Source organism: Leptodactylus fuscus, chromosome 5, assembly GCF_031893055.1.
Source record: "Leptodactylus fuscus isolate aLepFus1 chromosome 5, aLepFus1.hap2, whole genome shotgun sequence".
Lineage (NCBI taxonomy): Eukaryota > Metazoa > Chordata > Amphibia > Anura > Leptodactylidae > Leptodactylus > Leptodactylus fuscus.
This window is the reverse complement of record NC_134269.1, coordinates 102,341,231-102,359,195: the sequence shown is the minus strand read 5'-3', so window position 1 is coordinate 102,359,195 and position 17,965 is coordinate 102,341,231. Positions and strand designations below refer to the sequence as shown.

The following is a 17,965-nucleotide window of genomic DNA, read 5'->3' as shown; positions in this document are numbered from 1 at the left end:
TTCATGCAAAAAAGTCAATATCCAAGAAATATTAGTTAATAATTTGGCCAAAGTACGCAAGCTTGCAAATTTGTCAAGTTTCCCTATGTCTTGCGAGTCCTTACACTAAAATCAAAAATATTTCACTGCAAAAGACCATCAATAAAGATCGTGTCACTGAAAAAAGGCCACATTTACCTGATAAATATCCCTCTGTCCTGGCTAAGCAGTTAGTGTGATAGTCATGGAATCCCTCTCAGACAGTTAGCATGAGAGCCATACTGTTTATAACATACATCTTATGATGGCAGCTGGATCATATAATATGGAAGATGCACTAATATGAAGGTTGGCCTGAGAATGGATTCCCTTTAATATCTTATTATTGAGCAGCATACTGGCTCATAGATTAGCATATTTGCCTTGTATCAGTGGGTTTAATAACAATGGTAGTGCCTTCATAGATTTTGTATGTGGTTCCTGTGCTTTCATGAGTTTCCTGTAGGTACTCTGCTTCACTCACACACTCCCAAAACATACTGCTATCTTATTTGAATAAAATAAACTTAATTTAGCATAAAACATAACCTTTAATATAGTCAGCTAAAAACATTGGACAATGTAGCTAGGGCTAAAAACAAAAAAACATATACACGAATGGGGACAGCATAAGGGTATTCCCTTCCTCCTATGTCCCTACTCTTAAACACCAAGAGTGTAGTTAAGCAGTTGAGCTTCAGGGAAATATAACCCCAACCTTGCAGGTACTAGTTAAAGCTGGTGAGTTCACCCCAACAGTAATATAACCTGACTAATATCGTTGGTATATAGGATAGTTTCCTCTTTCCCCTCTGCTCGGATCCCAATTAAACTGCCCTAGAGCGTCCGCTCATATACACAGCTTACTGACACCTAAGCACACTGAATAAATCCCTGCCTGTTCTGATAATTAGCCATTGACAGGACATCTGGGTTATCACTTAGTGTACATAACTAGTCACTACTCTCACTACTGCTATTTTATTTGACTTTCTATGAAATTGTGAAGGATCCTGGCGTTATTAAAGGGGCTCTATCATTGGAAAACTCATTTTTAACTAAGCATATACTTGCATAGCCATTAGAAAGGCTATTCCAGAATACCTTTTGTATGTTAATCCTCTCTGTCATTTTTGAAAGAGCCCATTTTTATTCACATGCTATTTAGTATCCAGCGTGCACCCTGGAAATCTCATCAAGCACTCTCTACTGTCTGTGTGAGAGCAGGGAGATGAGTCATCATCAGCAGCCTTCCCTGCTCTCACACACAGCAGACGGTGCTCACTGAAACTTCCTGTGCTCGTTGTTGGCTAATTAGCATATGAATAAAAGTGGGCTCTTTCAAAAAATGACTGAGAGGATTAACATACAAAAGGTATGTCTGGAATAGCCTTTCTAATGGCTATGCAACTATATGCTAAGTTAAAAATGAGTTTTCCCAATGATAAAGCCCCTTTAAACCAGTAACAATCAGTAACATAGTTTGTAAGGTTGAAAATAAAAAAAACATGTCCATCCAGGTCTTTCTATTATTCTACAATGTGGAACCAGAGTAAAGCAAAAACCCCATGAGGTAGAAGCCAATTTCCCTTATTTTATGCAAAAAATTCCTTCACAACTTCTAAATGCTCATTTATAGTTCAATTTATATGATTTTCTCATATTTTTAGGAATCTAGAAAGGAGAATAAGAAAAAAACTCGTCTGGAAAAAACTATTACAGACACAAAGTTGCAAAGCATACTGTCTGCGGAGGATCGAAGTGATGAGGAAATAAACAGGAGCATTGTGCAAACTACGAGAACTCCAGAAATGAACATGTTAGATATTGTAGGAGAGGAAGATCTCAATCATGACATTACTTCGGAAAGCACAATAATGGAGACTCAAACAAAAGTACCCATCAAGGTAAAATCTAAGAGGCTGAAAAGCTATGGCGGGAACATGCATGCAATATAACAACACTGCCCTGCAGATAGATAGGTTAAGGTAACTTGAATCAAATGGGGTTTTCCCAGTGGTGAGCCTAGCCTCTCTGCTGCCTGAGGCAGATGATTAAAAGACACTCCCCCTCCCCCCAGTATTGAGTCCGGGGCGGGGGGGTGGGTGGTGGTGTTGTTCATCTTTTCATCGTCTGCCTCAGACAGCAGGGGGTTGGGGATGCAATCGATAACATTGCAATTAATACAATGCAGTAATATTTTGTGCAGTAACACTCACAGGAGACGTCTTCCCATATTTCCCGTCTCTTCCCTCTGAACCACCACGACCACTTCTTCCAGCTGTGACTTGACTCTGTAAAGTTTGAAACACAGACATCTTTGACTCCTCACTTCTCCACGCACCCAACCCATATATATATATATATATATATATATATATATATATATCCCACAGCGGCCCCTGCAGCCTATATAATGCCCCACAGTTGCACAATAGACTGTGGGGCTTAATAGAGGTTGCAGGGGGGGCGCTGTGGGGCATAATAGAGGTTACAGGGGCCACAGTGGACTCTTAAAGCTCTAGTATGCCCCACAGTTGCCCACCAATTAACTATTATTATACTCGGGGGTCTTTTCAGACCCCTGAGTATAATAATTGGAGCCCCAGAGGAGATGAGGGAACATAATAAACACTGCTACTCACCTCTCCGGGATCCGATGTTAATCCTAGCAGGCTTCGGGCCTATATGGTAATGTCCCAGACGTCACGTGGTCTGGGATATTACCATTTAGGCCCAAAGCCTGTGCTAACAGTACCATACAGGCCCAAAACCTGTGGTAGTAGTAATGGCCTGTTGCCATACTTTCCCAAAGCCTGTGCTAGCAGTAACAGGCTATTACTACTAGCACAGGCTTCGGGCCTATATGGTACTGCTAGCACAGACTTTGGGCCTAAATGGTAATATCCCAGACCACGTAACGTCTGACACATTACCATATAGGCCTAAAGCCTGCTAGGATTAACATCGAATCCCGGAGAGGTAAGTAACATTGTTTATTATGTTCCCTCACCTTCCCTAGGGCTCCGATTATTATACTCGGGGGTCTGAAAAGACCCCCGAGTGTAATAATAGCGGTAGTGGGATCGCGGCCTTGGCCCGGGCCTATTCTCTACCACACGCCGCGGCTTAGAGTAGAAGGAGAAGCAGGGCGGCAGTGAACAGGTCCCGGGAGGTTGGTAAATAAGCCGCTACCTACTGGGGGATACTCCAGCAGGTAGCGACCTATTATAAAACAAAAAAAAAAGTTATTTTACTTACCGACCTTGCTGTTGCTCCCGTTGGTTCTTCAATCTTTATGATCTTATGTGTAATCGAGATAAAAATGATATTGCTTTAAGGTCATTCCTCTCTGCTGTGTTTTAGGATAATGCTTGATGTAATAAAGAATTTCATTCGATGATTTCTTTGATTTTAGGTAACAAGGCAGAGCAAGAAAGACAAAAAGAAAAATAACCAAAGTATAAACATATCTGCAGAATTCATTGCTGAACCAGAAGTGAGTGTGAATGATACTTCATTGGAAAGGTATTCAGAGCAAGATCTCAATGGGGACACCAGTCTGGCAAACACACAGGAAAGCTTGGTAGTCGAGGACAATGTAAGCTCTACAGTACTCAACATGGTAACACTGTCTTTTTAATATGTATAAAAAGTCTACTTTTATTAAATTGTTTTGCTTCAATATATATGATAATAAGGCTTGTAAAGCTTATTATAACTGATTAGATTATATTATGAAAGACCTGTATTTTTTTTATTTTTATCTTGCAGCACATTTAACAGAGGAAACAGATTTTATTTTATGATGTTTAAGGCAGATTCACACATGACATGCATATTGGGGCAGATGTACTATTATAGTTCTGACTAGATTCTGATGCACCAAAATGTGCTGCAATTTAGTAAATTTCACATTGTCCCATCTGCAAGCCACAAAGACATGTGGGTGTGACTTTGTAGGAAATAGGCAACACAATACACCAAACTTTTTGCTGAAAAATTCTGGCTCAGACTAAGCCAATTAATGGGTGGTATTAACTCAACAGTCTACGGATATGCCAGATTTCTCATCCAGCCTCAGCCACTTAGGCAGTCTGAAAATCTACATGATTTACAAATCTACAAAGCAGGGGTGTAACTACCGTAGAGGCAGCGGAGGCAGCTGCCACAGGGCCCGGGCCATTAGGGGGCTCGGTGACAGCCGCTACCGCTGCGTTTTTTTTTTTTTGTTGTTTTTTTTTAAATAGGCTGTTACAGGCCCTATTCACTTGCCGATCCTGGCTGGGCCGGGATCGGTAAGTGACACCGATGTCTTTGCAGACCCCCGAGTATAATGATCGGCGGACCGGGAGAGGTAAGGGAATGCAACAAACAGTGTTACTTACCTCTCCACGATCCTGCCAGGCCTCCATCCTGACGTCCTTTCTGACGTCTCTGACGTCACATGAACTCTGCCTGCGTCCCGGGTCATGTGACGTCTGACGTCATTTCAGAAGGACGGCAGCGGAGAAGACAGCGTAGGAGCCGGGGACAGGTAAGAAACAGTAATTTTTTATGTTTTTATTCCCCCGGGTCTCCGATTATTATACTCTGGGGTCTGAAAAGACCCCAGAGTATAATAATTGTTTATGGGTGTCCACTATGGGGTATAATACTGTGTGCAGGGGACACTATTGGGGATGATACTGTGTGCAGGGGCCAGTAAGGGACATAATACTTTGTGCAGGGGCCAGTAAGGGACATAATACTGTGTGCAGGGGCCAGTAAGGTACATAATACTGTGTGCAGGGGCCACTATGGGCTATAATACTGTGTGCAGGGGACACTATTGGGGATGATACTGTGTGCAGGGGCTAGTAAGGGACATAATACTGTGTGCAGGGGCCACTAAGGGACATAATACTGTGTGCAGGGGCCACTAAGGGACATAATACTGTGTGCAGGGGCCACTATGGGGGATAATACTGTGTGCAGGGGCCACTATGGGGATAATACTGTGTGCAGGGGCCACTATGGGGGATAATACTGTGTGCAGGGGCCACTAAGGGACATAACACTGTGTGCAGGGGCCACTAAGGGACATAATACTGTGTGCATGGGCCACTAAAGGACATAATAGAGTGCGGAGGAGGGGGTCGGTCGAGGTCTTCGACGTCGGTTGGGGGGCATTTCAAAAGTTTGCCACGGGGCCCCGCCATTCCTAGTTATGCCACTGCTACCAAGTTTACACTTTCTACAGTTAGCTAGTATTTTAGTAAATACCCCATTGTTTCACTCTGATTTTCTAAAGTTAAAACTATATCAGTAAAATATCAGCTATACGTTAAAGAGTTTTTAAGGCTAAGGTCCCACGTAGCGGATGGTGCCAGAAAAAAACATTACAGGAGAAACCCGGAACAGAAATGTTTTGTGGTTTTTTTGCAGCACTTTTCTCAGAAAGTCCACAGTGTTTTCCTCTATGGACTTTCTGCTGCAGTTATACCTGTAAGGAAAATGCAATGGTTTTGAAAATTACTCTATTTCCACTGTGTGTAATTTTCTGCAATTTGTGGATGGGTTCAAGCCACATGGGGCTCTGGCCTAACTACTTGCCTATATCCGTGTACTATTACAGAAGATTCGGCGCTTCCTTTAAGTAAAAAAACCCACAATCACAAAAGGACTTGTGTTAAATGTGGATATTTTCACTGTGATAATTTTGTTCTTAGTTATGTATGTTCCTGGAGTTTTTTCTCCTGGTGGACAATAAGTACCTATCTATATTTAGTGATGTATCTGCAGATTACATGACTGTAATTGAATTTTACTGCCTGCCTATCTTGGAAACTAAATATGTGCTGTTTTGGGGTGAAACAATAGACACCTTCTAAAAAGTTATGCAGATTTTGGCATATGATATAGAAACTAACCATTGCTATTTCCATGACAGGTAACTTGAACATATGTATGGTTTTGAGCACTTTCAGATAAACTTTGTTTTTATGTGCAGGAGGAAGACACCTTAACAACTACAGAATCTCCAGAGGTTGAGGTCAGTACCTAATATTTTATAGAATGTAAACCTCAATATTAGGAATGAATTTTATAACTAATAGACAACATTACAGTAGGTTCAGATTAGCTTTGCATCTCCATTGTTCTGGTCCATCGGAGGATCAGAACAACAGAGAGACATGACACTGAAATAATGGTAACACACACATTGACTCTAATGGGGTCCGTAGGGTGTCTATTGGATGGAAACTCCAGCACAGATGTGAAAGTAGCTTTAGCAGAACTAAACTGCCTTTCTGTGCACAAAGAATGCAAGTGTATACAATAATGCTAGCCATATATAGTACAAAACAAGTGGTCCTTCACATCCTGACATTTCTAAACATCAGCAATATAAAGTGCCCAATCCCTGGACCATGAACTATGCTCATTTTGCATTTCCTTGTTTGCTAACATTGCAGCAACTGTTGAGATCAACCTTAAGTCTGAGGCCCCACGTTGCAGAAATGCAGTTTTTTTGTTGTTGCAGATTTTGCTGTTTTTTGAGCCAAAACCAAGAATGGCTGCAAAAGGAATAGTAAATTTATATGAAGTACTTATACTTCTCCCTTCTGTTCAATCCACTCCTGGCTTTGACTCACAAAACTGCAGCAAAATCTGCAACAACAAAAGTTGGCGGGGCCTCAGTTTAGTGGGGTTTTGCAAACAAACTATATTAAAGGCCTATCTTTAGGATGGATCAACAATATAACATTGGTGGGGGTCTGACACCCAGGACTCTTACCACAGCAGCTCTATCTGTTGGAAGCAGATACTTCTGTTCTCTATGTAGGTCATCGATATAATTTGTCTGGAAAATCCCATAAAGTGGGTTATTTCTCTGCAGGCGTCCCAAAGCACATGGGCTGCCTCTGTTGTAAATATGTCCTTGTATATTAGACAATACTGCACAGCGTACTGATGTTTGCAGGTGTTTGTGCTAATGAGTATATAGTTCTGCTTTTGGTATGACACCTGAAGATCCTGAATGAAATGTTTAGGACAATGAAGTGTTCAGGTGTTTTCAGGTTACAACATCCTACAAGAGGATTAGAATGGAGTTTGTTACATAATTGCTGTATTTTGCATTATTTACAAATCTTCCAGATCATGCATTATTTCTATTTTGTTACATATTCTGACTTGTCTGTATAGACTTGCAAGTATATATGCTCATAGGCATCTTGTAAATTTGCATCTTGTCAATTTGCATCTTGTCATGCGTGCAGTACTCAGCTTTACAAGTATGTAACCTTCTCGGCATATTTCATGGGCATAACTAGCTCTATCTTATTTCTTCTCAAAGCTTAACTGTGCTTATTAACAAGAAACCTGCTTTGGCTATGACATAATGAAAACATGCATGTGCATGATGGAAATGTTCTGCAGATGCACAAGGTGAAGTGCTTTGGTGTTTTTTTTTTCTCATCTCAAAGAGTTCAGCCTTAATGTAAATAGAAGACACATATGGTCCTCGGTCCACTCTTGAAGAAAACCAATAATACAATTTCCATTTCCAATTAGAACACAAACAAGAAATTGATTCTGATACAAGTGATAATATTTTGCAATCGTCTATTGTATTAATATCATATGGAACTTTTTTTCTGAAAGATGAGAAAATCTCCATATTCATAGTAGTAAAGGGTTCAGTTCACCTGCAGCACCAGCAGGGGAATGAAGCATCACATACTGTAGTACCACTGAAATCAATGCAGAGATGAGCAGGGTCCTATAGAAAGAGATTCACTGTAGTTGTTCTCTTCCCTGGCTAATTGATGCTGGTTGTTAATGAGAGCCTCCCCCCCCCTTCCCCCCCAACAAAAAGTGTTCTACTAGTTTATTAAAAATGGATATTATAAATCAAACAACCTTTATCTACTTTGCAGAGCCTTTTTCATGTTGACAATCCAACCCATGCCCAACCTATCTAATACAGTCATCTTCAAATCTCTTGCATATAACATATCCGCCAGCAATAAATTGATGCCAATTCTAACAGAGCCTTAAAGAGGTTTTCCAGGCAATTTTTTTTTTTAAAGGTCTGATAGTGCTATTAATGGGTTAAAAGTACACCCATATACTTTTAGCAGTGTTTTGAGTGATTTGTAGGTGTCTGTGGTATCTTCTGCATTTGTTTTCATGGTGTTAGATTCCTGCTATATAGCTTCCTGTGTACCATCCACGCTACCTCCTTGTCACTGCTCCCCCCTCCTCTCTTGCTGCATTACAGCCCCCTCCCTGTCTCCCGAGCTAAGCTACGCTAAGCTACGCTAAACTACCCTGCCCACTGCTAGCTTTTCTCAAATAACTAAGCCCACTCTCCCCACCGCATCATACTTACCTAGCTTCTGCTCTGTGAGATGGCTCCTCCTTTCCTCTTCACTGTGCGCAGGCTGGAGATGCTGCGCACGCTACAGAAGTACCTACAAGGCAGGCGCAGTAGAGATGGATTGTCAGACTGCATAGGCACTTCAAGAAAGGAGGAGAGGAGGAGCTGTCCTGGACACGGGAAGACCTGTAAGTAGTGATGGGAAGGGGGGAGGGGAAAGTACTGTTGACGTTCCATTTCGGAAGCAGTGAACGTCACTGGATTATCAGAAAATAAAGTGCAGTGTAGATAGCACACTATCAAGTAGTGAAATTAGGGTCCCACTAAAGTATTATAATCAAGGAAAAGACTACACACTTCAGACTGTATTTGTCTGGCAATCCCAGTGTTTTATTCACACACGTAACAAGGTGTAGAGTAAATTTCAGATAAAGGCCATATAATACGGCTGAAACGATACTCTACACCAGGGGTGCTCAATGCATCGATCGCGATCTACGGGTCGATCGCGGGATGCAGAGATCCCCGGTGTCTGCTTGTTCACAGTGCACGCTGAGAGTCATCTCCGGACACTGGCAGATGGGGCTGCCACAGCTCCAGCCTGCCAGTGTCCAGAGATAACTCTCAGCCTGCGCTGTGAACAAACAGACACCGGGGATCCCTGGGCGGCCACAGAACGCCGCTGTCTCCTGCTCTCATGATCCGCACGGCCCCGCCCACATGCCCACCCCGCCCACAGACACGCCCACCCGCCCACAAGCCCCGCCCGGTCCCGTCCATAGGCCTGCCCCAGCCCTATCCACAGGCCCGCCCCCGGCCCCGCCCTAGTAGATCTTTTGCCTTGCTCAGCTAATAAAGTAGCTCACACGCTGAAAAAGTGTGAGCACCCCTGCTCTACACCTTGTTATGTATGTGAATAAAACAATGGCATTGCAAGACATATACATTCTGAAGTGTGAAGTTTTTTTCCTGTTTTATCAAAAAGTGTCCCTGGGTCAGTCACATGACCGCTTCAGGGATATAGGTAATTATACAATTTATTTTTTAATACAAGTAAACTAGAAGTTAGCGGGGGAGGGAGTTTATTTTAGAGGAAGAATTTGATTCTATCCTGGACAACCCCTTTAATCCTACTTGCTGCAAGCAAAAGCTATTAACGGATTGCTCCAGTCATGGATGCTTCAAGCTTTTTAACATGACATCTTTCTTTAAATCACACAGGACCCATCTTAAATCTATTCAGCTGCCCAAAGCTCAGCAAGGAACCATTTCCCTTAACATGAACAGCCCATGGCCTCTCTACAAGCTATAAAGCCTTGAGACTGATGCTAGTTTTGTGTGAACTAGGATACCACTGGCAGTCATCTACATGATGCAAATGTTTTGGCGCACATTTGGGGAGGCTTCTGCAGATGCAGTAGAACTGTTCTTTGATATTTGTCTTTGGATTTCTTTGGATTGAAGTTCAATGACAGAAGAAAAAAATGTTCCCTCTAAGCTATTGACCAAACTTATTTTATTTTACCTAAAATGGTTTGAATAAGCTTCAGTGACTGAATTCTGGATAAACTATGAACACAAAAACAAACGTATGTTCCATACCATTACTTAACAATATTCCATTAACTCTATGCACTCCTTTGACAGTGAAACTTTTTGTTATCATTCATGAAGATAGAAAGAGTGCATCAAACAGGCTGCAGCCTATGGATAAACTACCGATCCACCAACTCCAATGTTAACACAGTATTTTGCACATTGTCTTGTGTATAAACTAAATTTAAAATTGTAGCAAGTTTCATTGTTGTCTCTGATGTGAGAATACATTTATGCAGTTTTATCCCCATGAAATACAAAGTGGAAAGAAGCAATTTTTGTCTGAAATCAACTATTACGAATTGAAGGAAATAGAAATACACATGAAATTGTTATATATTGCCTGAAAAACAGGTAAAATATAACCTTTATTAATTAACAGTAACATAAATCAGAGCTCACAGTATAAATCAGAACTCAACAGGCTGACAGTAAGTGGAGTGGAGGGAAAGGTATCATCAGATGAATGAATCGCTTACACATAGGTCCTCGTTCAGACCATTGAAGTTTATAGGGAGGACAATTGCTTTCCCCTAGCCTATTTTCACCCTGGGTTCAGGAGAATACCAGCTACATTAACTCACAGTCTCCCTGAACCCCATACAGTCATGTCCTTCACCCTCAGTAGTAGCACTCACTATCACTAATATGCCATTGTACTATCACACTAACACCTTGCGCATTTCTGCTACTTAATTAATGTGTAGCTTCATCAAAGGTGAAATTAAACATTTGCTGCCCAGGCAGTTTTCTCCTAAGGATAAGTTCACATGGGGTTTTTAGGATCAGAACCTGAGGCAGACGTTTCAATCCAAAAACCGGGTAGCCACGTCTGAAAGACAGTGCACTGCACCGGCATCCAGCCGCACACTCTGCTCTGGATTAGGCCCAATGAATGGGCCTAGTCCGGAGGAGGGAGTTTCTTCAGGCCGAATTGTGAGGCGACTCAGCCTGAAGAATGAGCATCTCGCTTCTTTTTTTCCAGGAGCCGGAAGAAACGGCTCCCAGAAAAAAGGACCTGAGCTGTTCCCATTGATTTCAATGGGAGCTGTCTTTTTGGTCAGGGTTTTGAGGCTGATACAGCCTCAAAACCCTGACCAAAAAACTCTGTGTGAACTTACCCTTATAGTAATAGTCTCTGGTAGGCTCACAATGGCATGGCAAACAATGCCATACTAAACGCTAAAATGTCCACAACATTTAGAAGAAACTTGTTCTCAATCATTTGCTTGATATCATAATACGCTGTGGATTTTACCTTCACAAATCTACAAATTAAATCTAAACCAAATCTACCAAGTGTTAATCTACCCCTACGGTATATTTGTTGCAGCAGTTTCCACAACTATCCCTTTTACGAGAATGTAATTTTCAGAAATGGTTTTGCTTGCTGGAAACCAACCCAATTCACGTGTATGGAACTAAACTGATTTTTAGTTGCAGAAGCTGTTGCAACAAATTCGACTCGTGATTATACCTGTAGGTTAAAATTCTAGTTGAAGTTAAGAAGTTAATTGAAGTTAAGAAGCTGATAATACACAGAATGAGGCAATAAATCAGGAGAATTCTGCTCAGCCCTCTCTGCTCCATAGAGTTGTAAGCGTGAGGCTGAATATGGAGATGATATAATGTAACAAGCAGTCAGATTCATGTTAAGGATCAGGAGGACAGCTTAATAAGCGATGAAGGAAACAGATCTCATTAATAAGAAATATTACAAAGTTTCATATATATAAATTCTCTATTCCTGTATGAGAAGTTGTTTATAAATGGAGGCTCACTTTAAGGGTATCCTGGATAGCAATAGGCCCTATATTATCTGGATTCTAACTTTCCCTTTTAATAGCTTACTAAACAGCTCCCGAAATAGATACTATTTCTAAATCCAAAAGGCAGAGACAATGCATTTAGAACACTTGGGGGTATTTACTATTCCCTCTACGTTAAAAAACTGGTGAAGATAGGAGTAGCACACAGCCCTTTTTTTTTTTTTTTTTTTCTTTTTAGAAAAGTGGATAGCGTGGAGCCCATGGTCCTTGGCTGAACAAGTTTTTAGATATTTCACAGATTTGACTTCTTGACTAATGTAGACTTCTATTCTGACGCATGGGAGTTCATCTGAATTATTAAGAGTCTAAAGCCTCTTAATAATTCACAAATGGCTTAAGACAGCATTCACAACACCAGTCTTAATAAATTCCCCCATTGTATTATTGGAACGAATAATAGTAAATAGGCGTAGACACGGATATGTACATGTGTAACTGTTTCCCAAGGACGTCACCTTTGCTGATGCAGTAAATGTTAAGACGTTTGGGGATTCTAATGCAAGGCGAGTGACAGGTTGGTGATTTCAATCTTCCGGGGTTATTGTCTATTTTGAAGTTGTTTACCTTCTAAACTTGACAATAAGATCAGACATTGATGGTATATTACAGATGGTGCACATACAGTGACATCAAGGCTGGAGAAGCAAGGCTTCTGTGTTCCCTACCAGATGGGAAATCAATTAACAAGTGTGTCATTCCTCATAAACGTGATTGTTCTGAGGCATATAAAGTAATGGATTAACCTTCATAAAATTACATCTCATAAAGATTTTACAGTTGAACTCATTATTGCTAACCAAAGCTCATTAACTTGTGAATGGTGGCATAAACCGAAGAAAGACACTCATGTGCATCACTTTATTTTAAAACGTACGCAACCCATTGTCAATGATTTTCTCATAGATACAATATGTAATATAGGCCAGGCCAGACACATTGTTTACAAGTATTATTCCAAACATACATTTAAGAAAATCTCCATGGAAATACATTAGTTGCATTGATTTGTTGTTAAGGTAGCCATACAGCTCAGATAACTGTTTACCAACAGCTTTTCTATCTAACACCCCATCCACATGCATGAGCAGCTTACATGTAATCTTAATAATGAGATGAAAATAAGCCACTGCCAGACGTCTCTCATTACAGCTTATCTCCTCAGACCAAAATAATTGTTCATGTTGGTTTACTTTCCCCACATCTGCTGTTGGGACAAACTGGTACATATTATATGGTTGACTGTTCCTGACTAAGTCAGCAAGTTTGTCCAACATTTATTTAATATGTATGGCCACCTTTAACTCACTTTTGATAAACCTTTTGAGAAATGGATTAAAGTACATAATATTCCAAGTAGAAAAGATACTACATTATTGATATTTGTCAACATATATACAGTTGTTTTGACAAGTTGTAGTAGGTCCGACTTTAAAGTTGTTACAGTTTTTCGGTCAACCAATACCTAAAACATAACCAAACTTTTGGACAACTGTTGATTTTCTGTCAGTATTTGCAAAATCCTTCATGTCTTCACTCTTTCCCTTCTGTATACTGAGAGATATTTCTGCCTCTCACTGAATGTTACTGTGTATGGAGTGCAGGCTTTGAGTAAAATGTAGAAAAATATGAGGATATTCTCTTCTTTCATAAGACTTGTTACCTATATTATTTCCAAAGATATCACTGGTTAAAAACACCAGTGATCGGGTTATTTATATCACATATATTATGTACCTGCATATAAATAATCCCTAGCGTGTTTTCAACCAGTGATATCTCTGGAAAGAACATAGTCATCACTGTAACCTTAGAAAATCTCTTCTTTCATTTGATAACAAATGCAAGTTTGTCCATTTTATAATGTCTGAGATATAACAGTTTGAAGCAACCATTGCCTACCCTAATTTTTTGTGCATTTTACATAGCCCCATACTCCATTCCCAGTTACTGAGTGAAAGGAAGGAACAGCTTTCAATACAGAAGCAAGGGGAACACTAAAGAGATGCAGAATTTTGCTGAAAGGGGATAAAATATGTTAAAGTATATTGCAAAATTTCTTAATGACACAAAAAATGCCAGAAAATCAAAAGGTGTCCAAAAGTTTAGTTTCACTTTAAATACCAGCTAATTGTAATATATTTCTGTTATTAAAATTGCTCCCTGTATGTGCAGGAGTGATTTCATATGGGAATTTGCAAGAGAGCTTTTTATCTCCTTACAGAGCTGGATAAGGGCTCTAGAGTAGGGGGTCTCTACAGTAAATTCACAAACAGGGGAAGTAAGCAAGGGAAATCAGAAAGTGTTTTATTTGGGAATAAATAATAAAATATATTACAAAGTTTAGAAATATTCATTTTTTTTTATTTATGAAACATATCTTAAAATTTTAGAAATGCTTTAAATAATCTGCAGAATCACTGTCTGCAATGCATCAAAATCAGCCTAAGGCTGAGGCCTCACGTTGCAGAAACGCAGCTTTTTTGTTGCAGATTTTGCTGCAGTTTTTTGAGCCAAGGCCAATAGTGGACTGAGCAGAAGAGAGAAGTATAAGAACTTCCTTTATATTTATCATTCCTTTTGTAGTCATTCTTGGATTTAGCTCAAAAGCAACATGGGGCTTCAGCCTTAACCTCTGCTCTCTGCCATAGCTTGTACTACGGTGTCTCAGAGCCGCCATCTGATTTGCTGTAGTGCCTGTTACTTCAGCCTGCTTTTGATTTTTATGCCTCAATTATTGCCAGCCCCAATCTCAAGGGACCCAGTGAATACTAGTAATGTATCTTTGCTTGCAATAGACCTTTTGTGGTCTCCTTAAATTCATGAAGAAGCAGGAAGATAACCAATTAATTATTCAAGGACTGTACAGTTTGATGCATGCATTGCAGGATTTATTTTTTGCCACATTATCCACATGGTCTCTGGTGTCTGTGCCTGTAAATGTGGCTTTATATGTAATATTGACATTTCATCTTTGGGAATTTTTACTACAACCAGTAAAGATATGAAACTGCAGGTCTGCAGAGTTTTTGTCAACCAGTGCCCAGGTACAGGATGGAAATTTTGTTTTTGAATATGGTAAGGCAAGTTTATGATTTTGTTACTTGAATATATAAGGAAAAGTTCACACAGAGTTTTTTTCAGGAAGATTTTGCGGGAGAATCTGTTTAAAAAAAACATGTCCCAACTCTCCCATTCATTTCCTTCAGCTGATTTTTCTGCTGAAGGCAAAAAAGAAGCATTATGACTTATCTTCAGGCAGATTCTGCCTCTGCCACTGAAATAAATGGGAGGCAGAAAAAAAACGCTAGTGTTTGGGTTTTTTTGCAGTGGTTTTTGCCAAAAAAAGTTCCCTCTCAATCAGTGGCGTAACTAGGAATGGCGGGGCCCCGTGGCGAACTTTTGACATGGGGCCCCCCCGACACCAAAGATCTCGACTGAGTCCCTCCTACGCATTCCTGCGCGCTCTATTATGTCCCATAGTGGCCCCTGCACACAGTATTATGTCCCTTAGTGGCCCCTGCACACAGTATTATACCCAATAGTGGCCCCCTGCACACAGTATTATGTCCCTTAGTGGCCCCTACAGGACTAAATACTGTCACCGCTGACCGCTATACCAGGACAAATTGTGGATAAAAAAAAATCTGGTCCTGTGCATTACAATTTAGTAACTCCATGTGCCTCATATTAATAGCAGTTAACCCCATCATCTCCCTCACATTAACCCCTGTCTGCCTCACCATAAGAGTTACTGATATGTGAGAGACATGGAGGTAATAATAAAGTATCTTCATTACTATTACCCCCAAATGTCTCACATATCAGTAACTCTTATGGTGAGGCAAACAGGGGTTAATGTGAGGGAGATGATGGGGTTAACTGCTATTACTATGAGCCACATGGAGTTACTAAAACACAAGTAATCCCCCCAAATGCCTGATAGTAATAAGTATAGTAACCCCAGTACGTACCTGTGTAGCTTCAGTTTCATTTTCCTGGAGCAGCTTCTTCCTCTTCTTCTCTTGCTGGACGGCAGGGATAAGCCCCGCCTCCTCCTCTCATTGGTGGGCAGAGGACAGCAGAGAAAGGGAGGGGGGAGAGAGGGGGGGAACGTCCTGAAGCGCTGAGAGGAGCCAGACCTGCAGCTCCTGTGTCTCAGCCGTTGCTGCAGCTTCGGGGCCCCCTGTTGGTGGAAAGTATTCCACCAACAGGGGGCCCCGATCATTATACTCGGGGGTCCGAAAAGACCTCCGAGCATAATGACAGCAGCAGTAGCAGCTGTCACCGGGCCCCTAATGTCCCGGGCCCTGTGGCAGCTGCTACCGCTGCTATGGTGGTAGTTACGCCACTGCTCTCAATCATTTGAATGGGATTTGAAAGACAAAATTCATGCATTCTTCTGCAAACTCGGCCCCACATTGGAAGCGCACACATTTGTGCGCATGGGGCCTAATTTCTAATCCTCTATTGTTGAAACAATTATCATACAGCAGTGTATGATGAAAATTCACACAGATAGGTATTCATTCACGTTATGTCTCCCAGATGTTTATTTCTCAGCTTTCACTGTGGCAATATGTAAACTAGATGCACAATATGACACCTTTGTCAAATCTTATGTTAGTACTTATGATCCAGCAGTGTTTTATTCAATCCCCCAAGAGTCACATTTTATGGTTTGATTTTAGATAAGGCATATCAGTTATTGCTAGCCCTTCTAATAGTTCAGCTCTATGGCAAAGCATTCTGATATTCATATCATAGAAACTACTTCACAACGTGCCCATTCTCACATCCGACTAGTGAGACAAATACCAATGGTTATGAGGTTGCAGGTCTACAGATTCTTTATTTAATATAATAAGAATATGTATATGCAGTTTGTAGTTACAATATTTTTCACTAATAAAAGCCCCTTTAGATTAATTTTATATCTAAAAATCTTAAAGCAGAGCGATAATGCCAGCGGAACAGATGTCCATGGAAAAAGTCGAACCAGAAGGATGGCACCCAAAGAACAGGAGAGAACTGTAAGATACACAGTGTCTTCATTTACTGTTTATTATATAGTTTGTAGTGATTATGGGTGATTATTTCACTATATGAAGAAGCTAAGGATTCACATGACCATGCCGCTTTAAAGGGATGTTAGGTCACATGACCGTGCCAGTCATTGAAGTTTTTTTTAAAGATCATCAGTCATTTAAAAACCTATAAATGTCTAATTTTCTATATTAAAGGTAAAGGTAAAGCATGTCAGTTTTTTTGGCGGACATGAAAAATAGTCTGTCAAAATAACGAAAAAAATGGCATATTAATAGACCCTTGGCCATTTTAAAACTCATAGATGTCTATGTGACGGCTGGTCAAAAACAATTGCTGTTACAAAGCCATTATTCATTGTCATGTGAAAATGTTACATAATGAATAAAGGATGATTTACTCCTATCTTGTGTGTTGTTTTGGGGGAGGGGGAGCGGGGGTTATTGTAGGCAAGTATTATTTAATATATTTCACATGTGGTAACATTTATATATTTTAAGTCATACCCAGGTCCGCAGGGATGGAGAAGGAAAAAGGTATTTATTATTACAACTACAACTGAAGCAAATATTCTCAATGGAATAAATAATAATAATTCTTTAATATTTGTCTTAGAGTGAAAATGCCGAGGAAGAAGACCAGTCGCCATCACCTTCTAAGAAAGAGAAGGTTGGTAAATCTTTTCTGTGGTTATCCCCTTGCAATATAAACTGTAATATAAAGGCAATGCAATGAGAGGACAATTTTAAAAACATCTGAAAAGTCACAATAAACAATCAAACCTTTACTATTATTTCTAACCTGCTTTATAAAAATTCATCAGAGGTTTCAATTGTTAACTATGTCTATAGGTCTCTATTTTATATTGTATTCAATCCATGCCTTCAAGCTACCTGCATTTGCCTCAACGCTAAGGTTAAGACTCCATGTTGCAGAAAAGCTGCTGTTTTTGTTGCAGATTTTACTGCATTTTTTTCAAGCCACAATCAAGGATGGCTTAAAAAGGAATGGGATATATAAAGGAAGAGCTTTAACTATTGTTAGCCCATGCATTCTCTCTTCCTTTTGTTGATCAAAAAAAAAAAAAAAGAAAGAAAAAAAGATTTTCTCC

The 17,965-nt window shown here is 40.3% G+C and overlaps 1 protein-coding gene across 1 annotated transcript in view; it reads left to right on the top strand.

The window, feature by feature from the left end:
• Positions 1–17,965, top strand: part of LOC142204542 (uncharacterized) — a 252,351-nt gene that overhangs the window by 112,285 nt on the left and 122,101 nt on the right. Inside the window, exons 66-70 of the mRNA XM_075275859.1 lie at positions 1,689–1,805; positions 6,011–6,052; positions 12,259–12,325; positions 16,372–16,487; positions 17,470–17,527. Of these exons, the coding sequence (XP_075131960.1) occupies positions 1,689–1,805; positions 6,011–6,052; positions 12,259–12,325; positions 16,372–16,487; positions 17,470–17,527 (400 nt within the window). The remainder of the gene's footprint in view (positions 1–1,688; positions 1,806–6,010; positions 6,053–12,258; positions 12,326–16,371; positions 16,488–17,469; positions 17,528–17,965) is intronic.